The sequence below is a fragment of the Balaenoptera physalus genome, assembly GCF_965194825.1.
Source record: "Balaenoptera physalus genome assembly, chromosome: 17".
Classification (NCBI taxonomy): Eukaryota; Metazoa; Chordata; class Mammalia; order Artiodactyla; family Balaenopteridae; genus Balaenoptera; species Balaenoptera physalus.
In genome coordinates, this window is record NC_138895.1 from 3,746,674 (window position 1) to 3,761,339 (window position 14,666).

A 14,666-nucleotide genomic window follows, 5' to 3' on the forward strand; every position below is an offset into this window, starting at 1 on the left:
CTGATATTCATTCCATCGGCCATATTTCAGCTCCTCTAATACATCCACTTAATCAGTCATATTTCGTTTAGTCTAATAGTGACTTAATGCACTATATTTGGACAAATCATTATTCTACATACCACTAACAAGAAAACTATTAAACTATGGAAAACTTTTTTATCACCTCTTTTTACTTTTGCAATTCTCTTAGACTTGGAATTTTTATCATGTATCACCATTTACATACAGAAAAAGAAAAATATAATCAAAACTGGCTAAGGCGGTTCTAAAACTATGTTGCACTCAGAGTCTAATGCTTATAAATTGTTTACTGACTCAGATTCAATAATATCTGTCTTTAGCCCACAAAGAGTTGTTATCGAAACACTAGTAACACAACACTTCACAAAAGAATCCATAGAAGAGCTCAGAGCCACTCGCTCTCTGTGAGCACTGAGGTGCGCGGGGCTCACTGCCTTCGCCCCCGCTTCTCTGCTACCATTTGGTCCCTCGAGGGGCGAAGAGCACGCCACCACTCTCTCAGATTTGCTTCCAAGCCACCGACACCCGTTCCGCAAATGTCAACGCTGGCTTTGACGCTCCGCCTGTGAAAGTACATCCCGACGGCCGCCTGGCCAGCAACACGTGTAGCTCATTCTGCCTTGAAATGTTACGGCATGGAAACAAGCACCCTAGGAAGCAGCGAGACACGGCACCCCCAGGGGAGGAGGGGAGGCAGGACGCCCTGCAACACACCCCTCATACGCACCCCAAGGGGGGGAGCAAGCATGGAACCTCACGGTGTCAGCGCTTCTCTTAAATGTAAAATCAAGCAGACGGTTCCAGTCAGATAGTTTTTCCATTTAAAGCTGACAGGCAGACTTGGCTGTACAGAATAAAACAGTATCAACTTTTCTTCTGGCCACAAACAGACATCATTTTAATTTAACCCAGTACCTCATAAATAAAAACTTAAGTTCAAAAGAAATATGAAACAGACTATTATGAAGGAAGGATGTTAATGATCCATTGCTTACAGATTCCTCCTGATCATAAAATTCCATAATTTTTCTTTAGAGGCAACTAAAAATAGTAAAACATTAGAGTTGTTAAAAATAAAACACTGATTTTAAATTTACTATTAATCAAGAATTTGTATAGGCACGACATTTTTGTGAGCGAGTATCTTCAATCCCGTACCTGCAAATCCCCAAACCAAAATCCCTTGAAAACCAAAAGACTTCTCATTTCTCACAGATCTTCAGTAAACTCGCTTGGCAGCAACATCCCATCTCAACAGATGCATAAAGCTATTTATGTTCTACTTACCCCACTTAATGCGAAAATGCTGCATTTCACTACAGAAATGCTAATATCTGATTACTGGGAACTGCCCAGATCTCACTGAGGATATCATGAAATATATGATGTTTGTACTACATCATCTTTATAAACCTGAAAAATTTGGAATTCTCAAATATATCAGACTCTAAAGGTTTTGATTGCGAGACTGTGGGCCTGTATCCTTATCTACCATAGATGTTTTTCTTCTACCCATGTCTCCATGGTCTTTCTGAACGATTTCTGACCTAGGATCAATTAAAAAGGAAGATAGGATTTCCCTGGTGGCGCAGTGGTTAAGAATCCGCCTGCCAATGCAGGGGACACAGGTTCGAGCCCTGGTCCTGGAAGATCCCACATGCCACGGAGCAACTAAGCCCGTGCGCCACAACTACTGAGCCTGCGCTCTAGAGCCCACAAGCCACAACTACTGAGCCCACGCACCACAACTACTGAAGCCCACGTGCCTAGAGCCCGTGCTCTGCAGCAAGAGAAGCCACCGCAGTGAGATGCCCAAGCACTGCAACAAAGGGTAGCCCCCGCTCGCCGGAACTAGAGAAAGCCCGCGCGCAGCAACGAAGACCCAATGCAGGCAAAAATAAACAAATAAATAAATTTATAAAAAAAGAAATAAACAACTTTGATGATCTGGGTGAGTGAAAGGGCAAAAAAGAGATGATCGTATATTAATTCAGTGACAAAAGCTTTTGAGTGTCATTGTGTGCCAAGCGCTGTGTTAAACACTTTACACGCAGTATCTCATTTCATCTTTACAATAAACCCTACGGAAGCAGGGAATCTTATCGTCCCCGTTTTACAGAGGAGGAAATTAAAGCCCAGGTTAAGTTAAGAAACTTGCACAAGGTCACATGATTACTAACTAGAAAAGGTGAGATTTACCCCATTCTGTCAAAGGACACTTATTGCCTCTCAACAAATACCCAACTAGCACCATGTGCCAAGCTCTGCTCTGTGCTGAGGACACAGCAATGAGCACAACAGAAACCCTTTCTGACCTCAGCGAATTCAAAAATAGGCAGAAACCTTTCAGCATCTACTTCAAACCCTCAATTATACAAGAAAAAAACCTTAAACTCAGAGAAGGTAAGTGACTTGCCCGAGGCCACACCGATAGGTAATGTAAAGGGACAAGAATCCAGTTTCCTGACCCTCAAACCACTGCTCTTTCCATGCCATAACCCCTCCCCCAACCCCCGTGGCAGTTCTGCTCTGTGAACTCCGATGAACAGCATTACCAAACAGTCCCCAATCATCACCTGCCTCTAAAGGTCAAGTCTACTAGATTGCAGCATCTCCTACAGACAATGATGCAAGAGAAAGAAAGATTCTACCTTAACTTCCAGAGTCAAATTTAGTTCATAGTACTGGCTAAAAAATAAATAGCTACCACACTACCATATGACATAGGTGGTACTCCTACCTGTCATCAGAAAGAAGTACTTTTATAAAGTGTATACTGAAAACCCAGTATATACAAGACTGTACAGGATACAAAAATCCTTCTCTTCAAAGGGACGTAAGAGAGAAGGAGCAACATGGAATATACAGTTGAGAACACGGGCTACAAGTATATGACTGATCTAGATTCAAGTCCATGTTCTGTCATTTCCAAATTATAAGATATGGGGAACGTTACTTGGCCTTCTCAAGCTTCAGCTTCTTTATATGTACATGAGCATAACACGCCAACCTTGAGTAGTTAAAATGGTCAAATGAGGTAATGTAACACATATGAAGTATCAATCTAGAGTGCCTAACAGAGGAGATGGTTGATAAGAGGTATAAAAGATATAAAAATTATCTGTTTCTACCATAACAATATTCTCAAAGAGCCATAAAGCCAGCATTTTAAGAGAGCATTATTTAAGCCCAATCAACTCAAAAACAATTCTTACTAAGAATTATGATGAGATTTTAAGGTCTAAAAAATTAAGATGCTACTTATTTTTTTAAAAAGTAAACAAATTATAAATATGTGAGTTACAGCTCAGCAACATCACTATAAACTAGGAAATATAAATTTACTATGTCGCCTCAAATTTGCAGTTATTCTACACCAAAAGCACAAGCAACAATAGAAAAAATATATAAATTCAACTTCATAAAAATTAAAAGCTTGTGGGAATTCCCTGGCGGTCCAGTGGTTAAGACTCAGTGCTTTCACTGCAGTGGCCTGGGTTTAATCCCTGGTGAGGAAATGAAGATCCTGCAAGCCACGCAGCGTGGCCAAAAAATGAATAAATAAAAATTAAAAAATAAAAGCTTTTATTTTTATTTTATTAAAGCAGATTAGTGGTTGGGGTAGATATGGTGGTTACTTAATGGACAGTTTCTATCTGGAGTGATGAAAATGTTCTAAAATTAGATAGTGGTCATAGCTGCACAAATCTGCAAATATATTAAAAACCACTGAATTGTGTACTTTAAAAGGGTGAACTGTAATGTACAGCTAAATAAAGCTGTTATAAAAAATTGTAAAAAAAAAAAAAAAAAAAAAAAAAAAAAATTGTGCAGTCATTCTAAATTTCAATATATGCTAATTAATCTAACCCTGATATGGAAACCAAAGTTTTCTTTCTAACCCAGGTACAATAAAGACTTAGAAATGTACATATTTCAGGTATCCCTGCTCCTAGGAAATTCTAACACCTAGTTTCAGTTTCTCTCTCTGCAATTTAATTCTACTCAGCCCTGAGCCTTCAGTGCATAAAAAATACACAAACCTCAACACCCCACAAAATGTGTCCGTGAGCTTGAAAATTCTACGCTCTCACCTGACTCCTCTTTCTACAGTCTAGTGCTATAAATCCTTTACAAAGATAACCCAGAAGTTTTTTTAGCCTTTACCATATCCTAGGCACTGCCAACAATTTCATATTCATCTAATCTTTACTAAACTATCTCCAATTTACTACCAAGAAAAACATTTTAGAGATGTTAAGAAGCTTGCCTAAGATCACACAGCTAAAGTTCAGAAGAGCCAGGATTTGAACCAAGATTAGGAGTCAAAGACTTGCTTATTGATAAAGTCAGAATGACAAGAAAAAAGCTATGTAAAAAACAGCTAATACCCTGGGGCTTCCCTGGTGGCGCAGTGGTTAAGATTCCGCCTGCTGATGCAGGGGACACGGGTTCAATCCTGGTCCGGGAGGATCCCACGTGCTGCGGAGCAACCAAGCCCGTGTGCCACAACTACTGAGCCTGTGCTCTAGAGCCTGTGAGCCACAACTACTGAGCCCGTGCGCCACAACTACTGAGCCTGTGAGCCACAACTACTGAGCCCACACGCCACAAGTACTGAAGCCCACGTGCCTAGAGCCGGTGCTCCGCAACAAGAGAAGCCACCGCAATGAGAAACCCGTACACCGCAACGAAGAGCAGCCTCCGCTCGCTGCAACTAGAGAAAGCCCACGCACAGCAGTGAAGACCCAATGCAGCCAAAAATGAATACATAAATAAAATTTTAAAAATACATTATTAAAAAAAAAAAAGCTAATACCTGAAAATTTGGCACTAATTCACGTGGTTCATCATGGCCTCAAAGTGTGTACTGTTTAAGATCAAGTACACACGTGAGGCAACACCCTGGGTAGTACCAGGTCAAGATATTGTTGGGATATTTAGGGAAGCCCGTCTGCCCCATGACAGCAAGTGCCCTGGTCGTACAACTGTACCCAGGCAAGGTTCAGATACAGATGCAAGGGTCTCCTAGAGATGCTGTAGTTGAACAGAGTAGTACTGGCTTTGAAGCAAAATAGATTTAGATTCACATCTTCATTTGGCCTCTTTGTAGCTATTAGGCTTAAAACAATTCACTTAACTTTCTAAATACTTCATTTCCTCATTTTTAGAATAGAGATAGTACTTATCTCAATAAACTGAGGAATAAATGAGATAAAGTAGGTAACTTAGTAGAATGCCTAGCTCAGAGTAATAGCTCAATAAATGGTAGCTGTTTTATTATTACTTAAAAGTGACACCTACGGTTTTATTAAAACAATATCTAATAACAGCACTTAAACTTCAATTCAGAGGATAACTATTACTTTTCAAGCAAAGTTTACTTTTTCACAGTATCAAAATAATATAAAAAATAACTCACAGAGAAAATCTGGAAACCAGACACACAAAAAAGAGAAACAAATCTACCATAATCCTAAAACCCCCAGAATGACTTCTGTTAAATTACTGAACACTTAAAAAACTATTTATGGGCTGCTGATGTGCTCTGGAGGGCAGGGAGAGAGAGTCATTCAGACCATTTCCCTTTCTCTATTTCATTTGCCTATTTGAATTTCTGTAAGACAGACAGGAAAAGAGAGAAGGAAAAAAAAGTAAAAGAGCCAGTCAATTTTACCTTTCTTTTGGGCGGGCAAGTTTTTATACTGGTAAAGCTCTGTACTACTAGAAATATAAGATTTGAGAAGAAAAATGAGACTTGAGGATTATCTGCGGAGCTTATCCTCATTCTCCTGCTGACGCATTATGTGTTTATAATTTGAGAACTGCAGATAAATACAAACTGGTCTTCTCCATACTTGCTCACTAAGGAATTCCTCATTTCTAGGAAACGTCTATTTCAAGGAAAGGAAACAAACAAAAACACCTAGTGCACTACATGATTAAAAGGTACACATTTTACAGCCTGAGTTCAAGAAAAAAATTACCCAAGAAACGGCCTTTTTCCCTAGGAGCCAGCTTCTACTAGGGGAGTCTAGGGTTCTCTAGGCAAAGAAAAAAAACTTGCCAGCTTAAACAGAATAACAGAAACGTTCAGCCCATCAAATATACAGAACTCATCACTTGCAGTGAGGAATGAAAGGCCTGTATCAACAGAAAAAATAAATGACACAGGCAACGTCTGGAACAGAAAACAAACAGGAAATACTTTAAAAAGCCAAAATTGCAAATACAGATTAACAGGGTATGAAATTGCACGCTGGGCAATGCACCTGTTAAAGGAAAAGAGGCGCACACCAAGTCTGAAGCCTTAAGAATTCGGTGTTTAACACTACTTCTGCAGGCTGCCCAGCAGAAAACTCGGGTCCTGGCTTAATCCACAACGCACACTTCATTTAAGGAGGTGACCTGCTTGGTCTGACTCAGTTTCTTATTCTGTAAAATGAATGCAACACAGCTGTCGTGAGTCCCCAAAGAATTCTGCACAGACGCTTTGTAGCTCCAAAGTGCTGTGCAAATCAGAGCAGCCCTTCTCTCCTTCACATTCGTTTGACTTAGAATTTCAGAAGTTTGGCTGAAAACAGACGACTCGGAAGCAAGGGACTGAGAGTGGCGCACACAGGTGGACAGAAATGCAGAAACAGGAGCACTTCATACAAACCACAGGAGAACACGTTCACGTGCGCACGTTATCAGTAACAGAAAACGCCACCGGTATCAACCGCAAGCCACTGAGAGAGGACCAGCAACGACATGTGTCCAAATCCAGCCGGCAGCACAGCCTCGTCGGCGGCAGTGCCTTAAACACAGCTCCCCGCACTCTGCGGCCTAACAAGATCCACTTTTTCAAAAAAGTTTAGCAACTTGCCAAGTACACTGGCGTAATTCACCTTTTTTAATTGCTAAGCAAACATGCAGGGTAGTTGAGACTATCAAGGGAATGTTCAGCCTTCCTCAAAAATAAGATCCAGGAAATTCACGTTTTGCTTTAACAGTTTCATGTCTAAAACTGATCACAAACCTCTGTTTGATGTTGTTTTCTCGCTGCTGGCCGATGAGCCCGGGAAAGACAACGAATTCTTTCAAACAGGGAGGGCTCTCTGCACTCTTCAGCTACACCAGCGAGGCTTTACCACCGTCACGTTTAAAATAATGAGGAGGACGCCTCGATGGAGTTTACCGGGCTGCGCTCATCACGAGGGGCCTCGGGCGCCCAGGGCGGGTCCCAGCGCCGGTGGCCGCGGGACCGGACGCCCTCCCCGGGACCCCCCCCAGGACCCTCTCCCCGGGACGCGGCCGCGGGACAGGACGCCCCCCCCAGAACCCCTGCCCGGGACGCGGCCGCGGGACAGGACGCCCCCCAGAACCCCCTCCCGGGACGCGGCCGCGGGACACGAAGCCCCCCAGAACCTCTGCCCGGGACGCGGCCGCGGGACACGAAGCCCCCCCCCTCCCCAGGACCCCCTCCCCAGAGCGCGGGCCTCGCCGCCGTCACGCGGCACCCGCCGCGCTCACCGCGGCCCGGAGCCCCCTCAGGCCGACTGGCCCCCGCCCGCCGCCCGGCCTCCCTCCGGCCCGCGCCGCCCGCCGCGCTCACCGCGTTCTTCTTCTGCACCATCTTGTCCATCTTCTTGGCAATGCGGACCACCTCGTCCTCCATGGCCCCGGCAGGCCTGCCCCGCGCCGGGCCGCGGGGGACGGGAAGCGAGCGGAGCTGGCGGAGCGGCGGGTGAGCCCAGGCGTCGGCAACGGCCCTCAGCAGGCCTGACCGAGGCGCTTCCTCACTCACGGAGCCCGCGGCGGCGGCGGCGGCGCTCCTCCCCCTCAGGCAGCGCCAATCGAGCTCCGCGCGCGCCGAGCAGGGGCCTCCAATCGACAGCCGACCAGCCGGGCAACAAGCCCGCCGGGCCGCAGGCCTTCTCCGGCTGTCGTGAAAGTGGGCGGGCCGCGCGGCCGAGCTTTGCGCGCGCTCCCTCCGGCCCCGCCCCGCCCGCCCAGCGGACCCCGCCCCCTGTTCCCCGTTCCCCGTCTCCCGGTCCCCCTTCCCCGGGCTGTGGCGCCCGCAGAGAGCCCCGGGGCGCCGAGCCCGGCGGCTTTGGACGCTGGAACGTGGGCGGCTTTTGCAGTCAGTCGGAACCCCAGCATTTTCCCCGCCGTCGACGGCTGCCTGGAAATCAGATTCCCCATCCCCCTAAATAGGCCTTTATCGTAGGAATGTGACCATTGTAAGCGCTTCCTCTTTAAAGTCATTTGTAAGCGCCGTAAAGCCGGAGACCCAATCTTGTTTGTTTCCTGACTCAGAATGTTGGACGCAGTACCTTGAATACAGTTGAGTAATAGTTGACAGTAACATTCTCATCAAAGAAGTTAATGAAGGCATCTCGCCTGCTCTGAAGGTCAGTGAGGAAGTTGACGTCCTAAAGGGTTATGACTAACAACATAAAGCCAAGGTGGAGAATTGAAATGATCAATACTGGAGAGTATAGGCTCCTTCAATAGGTCTTTGCCCAATTAACGCCCTTGACTACCATCTCGTGCAGTTTGCAGACCTATCCCCACACCCAATTTAACCATCATTAGTCAAAATTCACCACCTAATAATGTTTTTTCTATACTATGATGTCAGGTTTTGTTCTACCTCAGTTATTTGGGGGAAAGAGTAACTTGAACCATGTCCCTTTTTATTTATTTATTTATTTTCATCTTAAAATTGTCTTTTTATTATTGATTCCCAACTTAAATTGCAGTGAAAATATGCGATTGCAAAGTTACTGGTTCTAAGGTATTTACTGAGATTTGTTTTATCAATTTTTTATAAATATTTTATATGTCCTGAAAAAGAATGTGTATTCTATAACGGCAGATGTGAAGTTCTATGTGGGCCCATTAGCCCGAAATTAATTTTACTGTTCAAATACTTATACCTCAGTTTGTTGTCCACTTGATGCATCAGTTAATGAGTATGTACAAATCACCATTTATGTTTGCAGTTTTGTACATTTACTCTAATAATTGTCGTTTTTGTTTTTTTCCAAAGAATCAGCTTACTATACTTTCACTGTGGTAAAATACGCATAACACTGTCAAATGACAAAACTGAAACAATTTAGTGATGAGTCTGATGTGCTTTATCCAAAGGAAAACAATCCGTGGACTGGGGAGTACCTTGCCTCACAAGCAGTGGCACACTTTTCCAGGGGTGTTGGGGGCAAGAGTTAGTTCTACAGAGCTTACAAGAGGCAACCTGGAAACACTTAATTTTGTTAAAATGGCAATGATAAATCTTCATGACCTTGGATTTCGCAATGATTTTTTAGGTATGACACCAAAAGTACAAGGAACAAAAGGAAACAGATAAACTGGACTTTGATAAAATTAAACAGGTTTGCACATCAAAGATTGCTATCAAGAGGAGAAAAGACAGCCCACCAAATGGGAAACAATATTTGCAAATCATATCTGATAAGAACCTAATGCCCTGGACATATAAAGCAGTCTTAAAACTCAACAACAAAAAGACAACCTGGTTAAAAGTTGGCCTAAGGACTAGACATTTCTCCAGATGTATAAATGGCCAACAAGCACATTAAAATATGCTCAACACAATCAGTTATTAGGGAAATGCAAATTAAAGCTGCATGAGATACCATTTCACATCCACTAGGATGGTTAGAATTAAAGTATGGATAAAAACAAGTGTTGACAAGGATGTGGAGATAGTGGAACCGTAGTACAAATCTGGTGGTAACGGTATCAAAATTTGGGTGGCGGGAGAGATTTGCCGTCGTTCCTTCAAATATTCTTGCTGCCTCTCTCTTCTCTCCTAGGACTCCATGATGTGTATGTCATATACTTGATGGGTTCCCACAGATTTCTTAGGCTCTGTTCATCTTACATATGTAAGATGTAACCAATGGAGAAAACTGGGTGAAGTGTACACAGGACCTCTCTGTACTATCTTCATAATTCCCTGTCAGTCTATGAATGCTTCAAAAGGAAAGTTGTGGGTTTCTTATATACAATGGGAGGGATGACAGAAGTTGAAATATTCTATGGTTCTCCTATTTTCGGAAAATAGATGAAAAATAGTCATTCCATTTAGATTAAATTTTCACAATGTAAGGCTAAGTAAAAAAGAATACAACGATATGTAGCTTTCAAACTTGTAGGGGTGGGGATGAAATAAAGCTCAATTTTTCTGCATCCTCACCAGCATTTGGCATTGACATTATTTTTTATTTTAGCTGTTCTAATAAGTATATAGTGATATTTCATTTTGGTTTTAATTTTTCACTTCCCTAATGGTTTAGCGATGTTGAATGTATTTTCATCTGCTCAATTACCATCCATGTTGCCTCTTCAGTGAGCATCTCTTCATGTTTTTTTGCCTATTTTCTAATTGGATTTTTTTTTAACTGTTGACTTTTGAGAGTTCTTTATATATTATAGGTACTGGATTATGTGGGTATGTGGTTTGTAGATATTTTCTCCCAGTCTTAATTTGTCTTTTCATCCTCTTAACAGGGTCTTTGAAAGAGCCAAAGTTTTAGATTTTGAGGAAGTCCAATTAATTTTTTTCTTTGCGGTATTATACTTTTGCTGTCTTATTTAGAAACACTTCAAGCCCTAGATCCTGAAGATTTTCTACTGGGTTTTCTTCTGTAAGTTTTATAGTTTTATATTTGATGTTTAAGTCTATGATCCATTTTAAGTTAACTTCTGTATAAGGTATGAGGTCTAGTTCAAGGTTCATTTCTTTGGCTTTGGATGTCCAGTTGCTTCAGCACCATTTGTTGAAAGACTATCATTCCTTCGTTTAATTGCTTTTGTACCTTTGTCCAAAACCATTTGGCTGTGCTTGTGTGGGGCTATTTCTGCTTTATTTTGTTCATCTATGTGTCTCTCTCTGCCAATACCACATAGTTTCGATTTCTGTCACTGTATAGTAAGTCTTGAAATCCAATGGATTTCTCCCACTTTCTTCTTTTTCAATACTGTTTAATCTATTCTGGTTTCTTCGCCTTTCCATATACATTTTAGGATAATCTTGTGTATAGCTACAAGAATCTTGCTGGGATTCTGAGAGGTATTGCATTAAGTTTTCTATCCATTTGGGGAGAAGTAACATCTTTACTATACTGAGTCCTCCAATCCATGAACACGATGTTTGTCTCCATTTATTTACATCTTCTTTGATGTCTTTCATCAGCATTTTGTAGTTTTCAGCCTCCATATCCTATACATGATTTGTTAGGTTTACACTTAGGTATTTTTTCTTTTGGGCAATAATAAGTAGTATTGTATTTTAAATTTTGGTTTTACATGTTCCTTGCTAGTATATAAAATACAACTGATTTTGGCAGGTACTTCGTTTTTGTCGTGTTTCAGCTCCCAAGTTAGTATTAGTTTCATGCAGTCGGTGCTTGTTTAGTTACCCAAATGTTTACCACTCTTTCCCCATTCTTTGCACCTCTCCTTTCCTCTGGCTCATTTTTTTTTCTGAAAGAACACCTTTTAACAGTTCTGTCAGTATTCTTTTTCTCATAAACTTTCTATGTCAAAGTGGTTTTCTTTTGCCCTCACTGTGAAATGAGTTTGACCTCTGTAGAAGTTCCCAGTTGTCCTTTTCTCTCCCACTTTGATGTTATTCCATTATCTTCTGACCTCTGGTGGTGTTTTTCTTAAGTATGCTGTGTGACAGTGAAAGCAGGCTCTCTCTGGTTGCTATTAAGATCTTTTTCTATGGTATGCAGTTTTGCTTTGCACCATGAAATGTCTCTTTAGGGACTTCGTTTATTTATCCTGTTAGTAACTCATTTTTCTTCCTGAACCTGAGATTTCTTACCTTTCCTGAAGTCTGGAAAAATGTCAGTCATTTTATCTTCATGTATTGCTTCTCTCCCATTCTCTTCTCTCCTGCAACTTCCATTAAACTTTATATTGGACCTCTTAATTTTACTTTTCTAGTCTCTTACCCTCCCCTTTTGCTTGCTGGGATTTCTTCTGAGTAAATTCCTCAGAGCTTTCTTTCATACACAATTTCACACACATACACGTCTGTTGTGTCTAATATGCAGTTGTTTTTTGTTTAAATATTTATTTGACTGCGCCGGGTCTTAGTTGCAGCATGCGGGATCTTTAGTTGCAGCATGTGGGATCTAGTTCCCTGACCAGGGATCGAACCCAGGCCCCCGTGGTGAGAGCGTGGAGTCTTAACCCCTGGACCACCAGGGAAGTCCCTAATATGCAGTTTAATTCATCCATTTGAATATTTTTTGTAGGTCAGATATTACAACTCAAAAATCTGAAGAACAAGGAGTATGGGGTTTCAGCTTGGGAAGTTGATAAAGTTCTGGAGGTGGATGGTGGTGACGGTTGCAAAACAATGTGGATGTAATTAATGCTACTGAACTGTATAATTTTAAAGTGGTTAAAACTGTAAATTTTGTTACATTTTACAACAGTAAAAAATCTGAAGAATAAAAAAAAGCACATCCAAGGCCGGCCTTCTCCCCTCCTTTCCTTACCTGCCTCATCCGTTCCCCGATCCATAACCACTTTTATGAGATTCTTCTTTGCATCCTTCTCGCATTTGAGGTTTTCTTTTAATGCAAATTCTAGCCAAGTCAAATATATGGTCTTATTTCCTCCCCTTTGTTTTTTACATTATTTCTTCATCAATAATGTATTCTGAATCCTTCCCAAATTAATACAGAGCATCCTCATTCTTTTTTTATAGCAGTGTAACAATCCATTGTGTAGGTGGAGGGCAGTTTATTTAGCTGGTCCACTTTTATCCCACGTTGGGTTGTTTCAAATATTTTACCATCATAAATAATGCTTCTCCATTAAGATTTTTCACTTGAGTGGTTATTTTTCACTTCTAGACGTTTTCTTTTTCAAAGCTGCATTTTCTTTTTTTATATAAATTTATTTATTTATTTATTTTTGGCTGCGTTGGGTCTTCGTTGCTGCGCGCAGGCTTTCTCTAGTTGCAGCGAGCAGGGGCTACTCTTCGTTGTGGTGTGTGGGCTTCTCATCGCGGTGGCTTCTCTTGTTGCGGAGCACGGGCTCTAGGCGCGCGGGGTTCAGTAGTTGGCACGTGGGCTCTAGAGCGCAGGCTCAGTAGTTGTGGCTTAGTTGCTCCGTGGCATGTGGGATCTTCCCTGACCAGGGCTCGAACCCGTGTCCCCAAAGCTGCATTTTCTGATACTGTGTCCTTCTTCTCACTTGTCTGTTCTTTTCTCTGGTTGGTTAACTCTCTCATACCATCTATCCCCTTAAAGTTCCTGAGAGCCCAATGATCCCTTTACCTTTTGTGTCACCTCCTGTTCCTGTGTAGGTAGTTTTCTCATAGGCTTCATCCTTTGGGGGTGTTGAGCTCACTTTTGGCAGGGCTAAATTAACCAGCCTGGGTTCAGAATGTCACTCTCCATAAAGAATCTGTTTGGGGACTTCCCTGGTGGCACAGTGGTTAAGAATCCGCCTGCCAGTGCAGGGGACACGGGTTCGAGCCCTGGTCCGGGAAGATCCCACGTGCTGTGGAGCAACTAAGCCCGTGAGCCACAACTACTGAGCCCATGCGCCACAACTACGGAGCCCACATGCCTCGAGCCCGTGCTCTGCAACAAGATAAGTCACCGCAATGAGAAGCCCGCCTAAATAAATAAACAAATAAAAAGAATCTGTTTGCCTCTTCCAGGTGCCCGAGGGGCAGAGCCAGTCTGAGGAAATTCTTTTTTTTTTTTTTGCCTCGCCTTGCAGCATGCTGGATCTTAATTCCCCGACCAGGGATCGAACCCAAGCCCAGCAGTGAAAGTGCCGAGGCCTAACCACTGCACTGCCAGGGAAGTCCCCAAGGAAATTGTTGATATTAACTTAGAAGCTTATGTGTTTCCAGGCCACGTTAATAGTATAAATTCAAAATCCAAATATCTATGAGGGCAAGCTTCTGGTTAAACAAATTCAAGTGAAGAGCTCCCTTCTCTCTCACTCAGAGCCCAAGCCAGAACAGACAAGCTTCCCCATCGCTTCCTGGCAGTCAGACTTTTTTCCAGTTCACCTTGTGACAAAGAGCGCAGCCCTTAAAAGGGTGCTAGCTTCATAACGGTGAGTTATTTCTGAGACCCCGAGTCAAGTGTGCTGTGTGGGTTTTAGGTCCCTTTTCAGTTCTCTCTGGGTACCGCAGGATGCAATTTCTTTAGGGCAAGCTGATTTTTACCCTAGTTTATTTAGCATTTCTAGGTGTTTTGAATTATATGAAATATAAGTTTGTGTTGTATTTATTTATTTATTTATTCATTTATTTATGTTTAGAAGCATTTAAATTACCTCACAGGGGCACAGGGCAAGGCAGGGGACCACAAAGTAATTAAGGCACATCATTTTGAACCCTGGCTCTTACACATAATAGCTCTGTAACCACAGGCAAACAGTTCATCTCTCCAGGGATCAGTTTCCTCTTCTGTAAAATGAAGATAAGGTTGATGTGAAGATTATATGAGGAAAGGATATAAAATGCTTAGTACAGTGCCTGCCTGGAATATATTAAGTACTTCACAAATAAACAAATTTTCACTTTTTAGTAAATTTTATGAATAAAATGGTATGTTGTTAGGAGGGTATCACGTATCTACTTCTAA

The 14,666-nt window shown here is 42.3% G+C and overlaps 1 protein-coding gene across 2 annotated transcripts in view; it reads right to left on the reverse strand.

Annotated features, from left to right (window-relative positions):
- LOC309646578 (transcription elongation factor A protein 1) overlaps nt 1–14,666 on the reverse strand; it is a 61,115-nt gene that overhangs the window by 25,181 nt on the left and 21,268 nt on the right. The window contains exon 1 of one of the 2 annotated variants that reach the window (XM_082433092.1): nt 7,622–7,853. The exons of the other annotated variant lie outside the window; for it this stretch is intronic. Within the exon in view, the coding sequence (XP_082289218.1) occupies nt 7,622–7,684 (63 nt within the window). The 5' untranslated portion in view covers nt 7,685–7,853. Of the gene's footprint in view, nt 1–7,621; nt 7,854–14,666 lie in introns of those variants that run through there. 2 annotated transcript variants of the gene reach the window in all.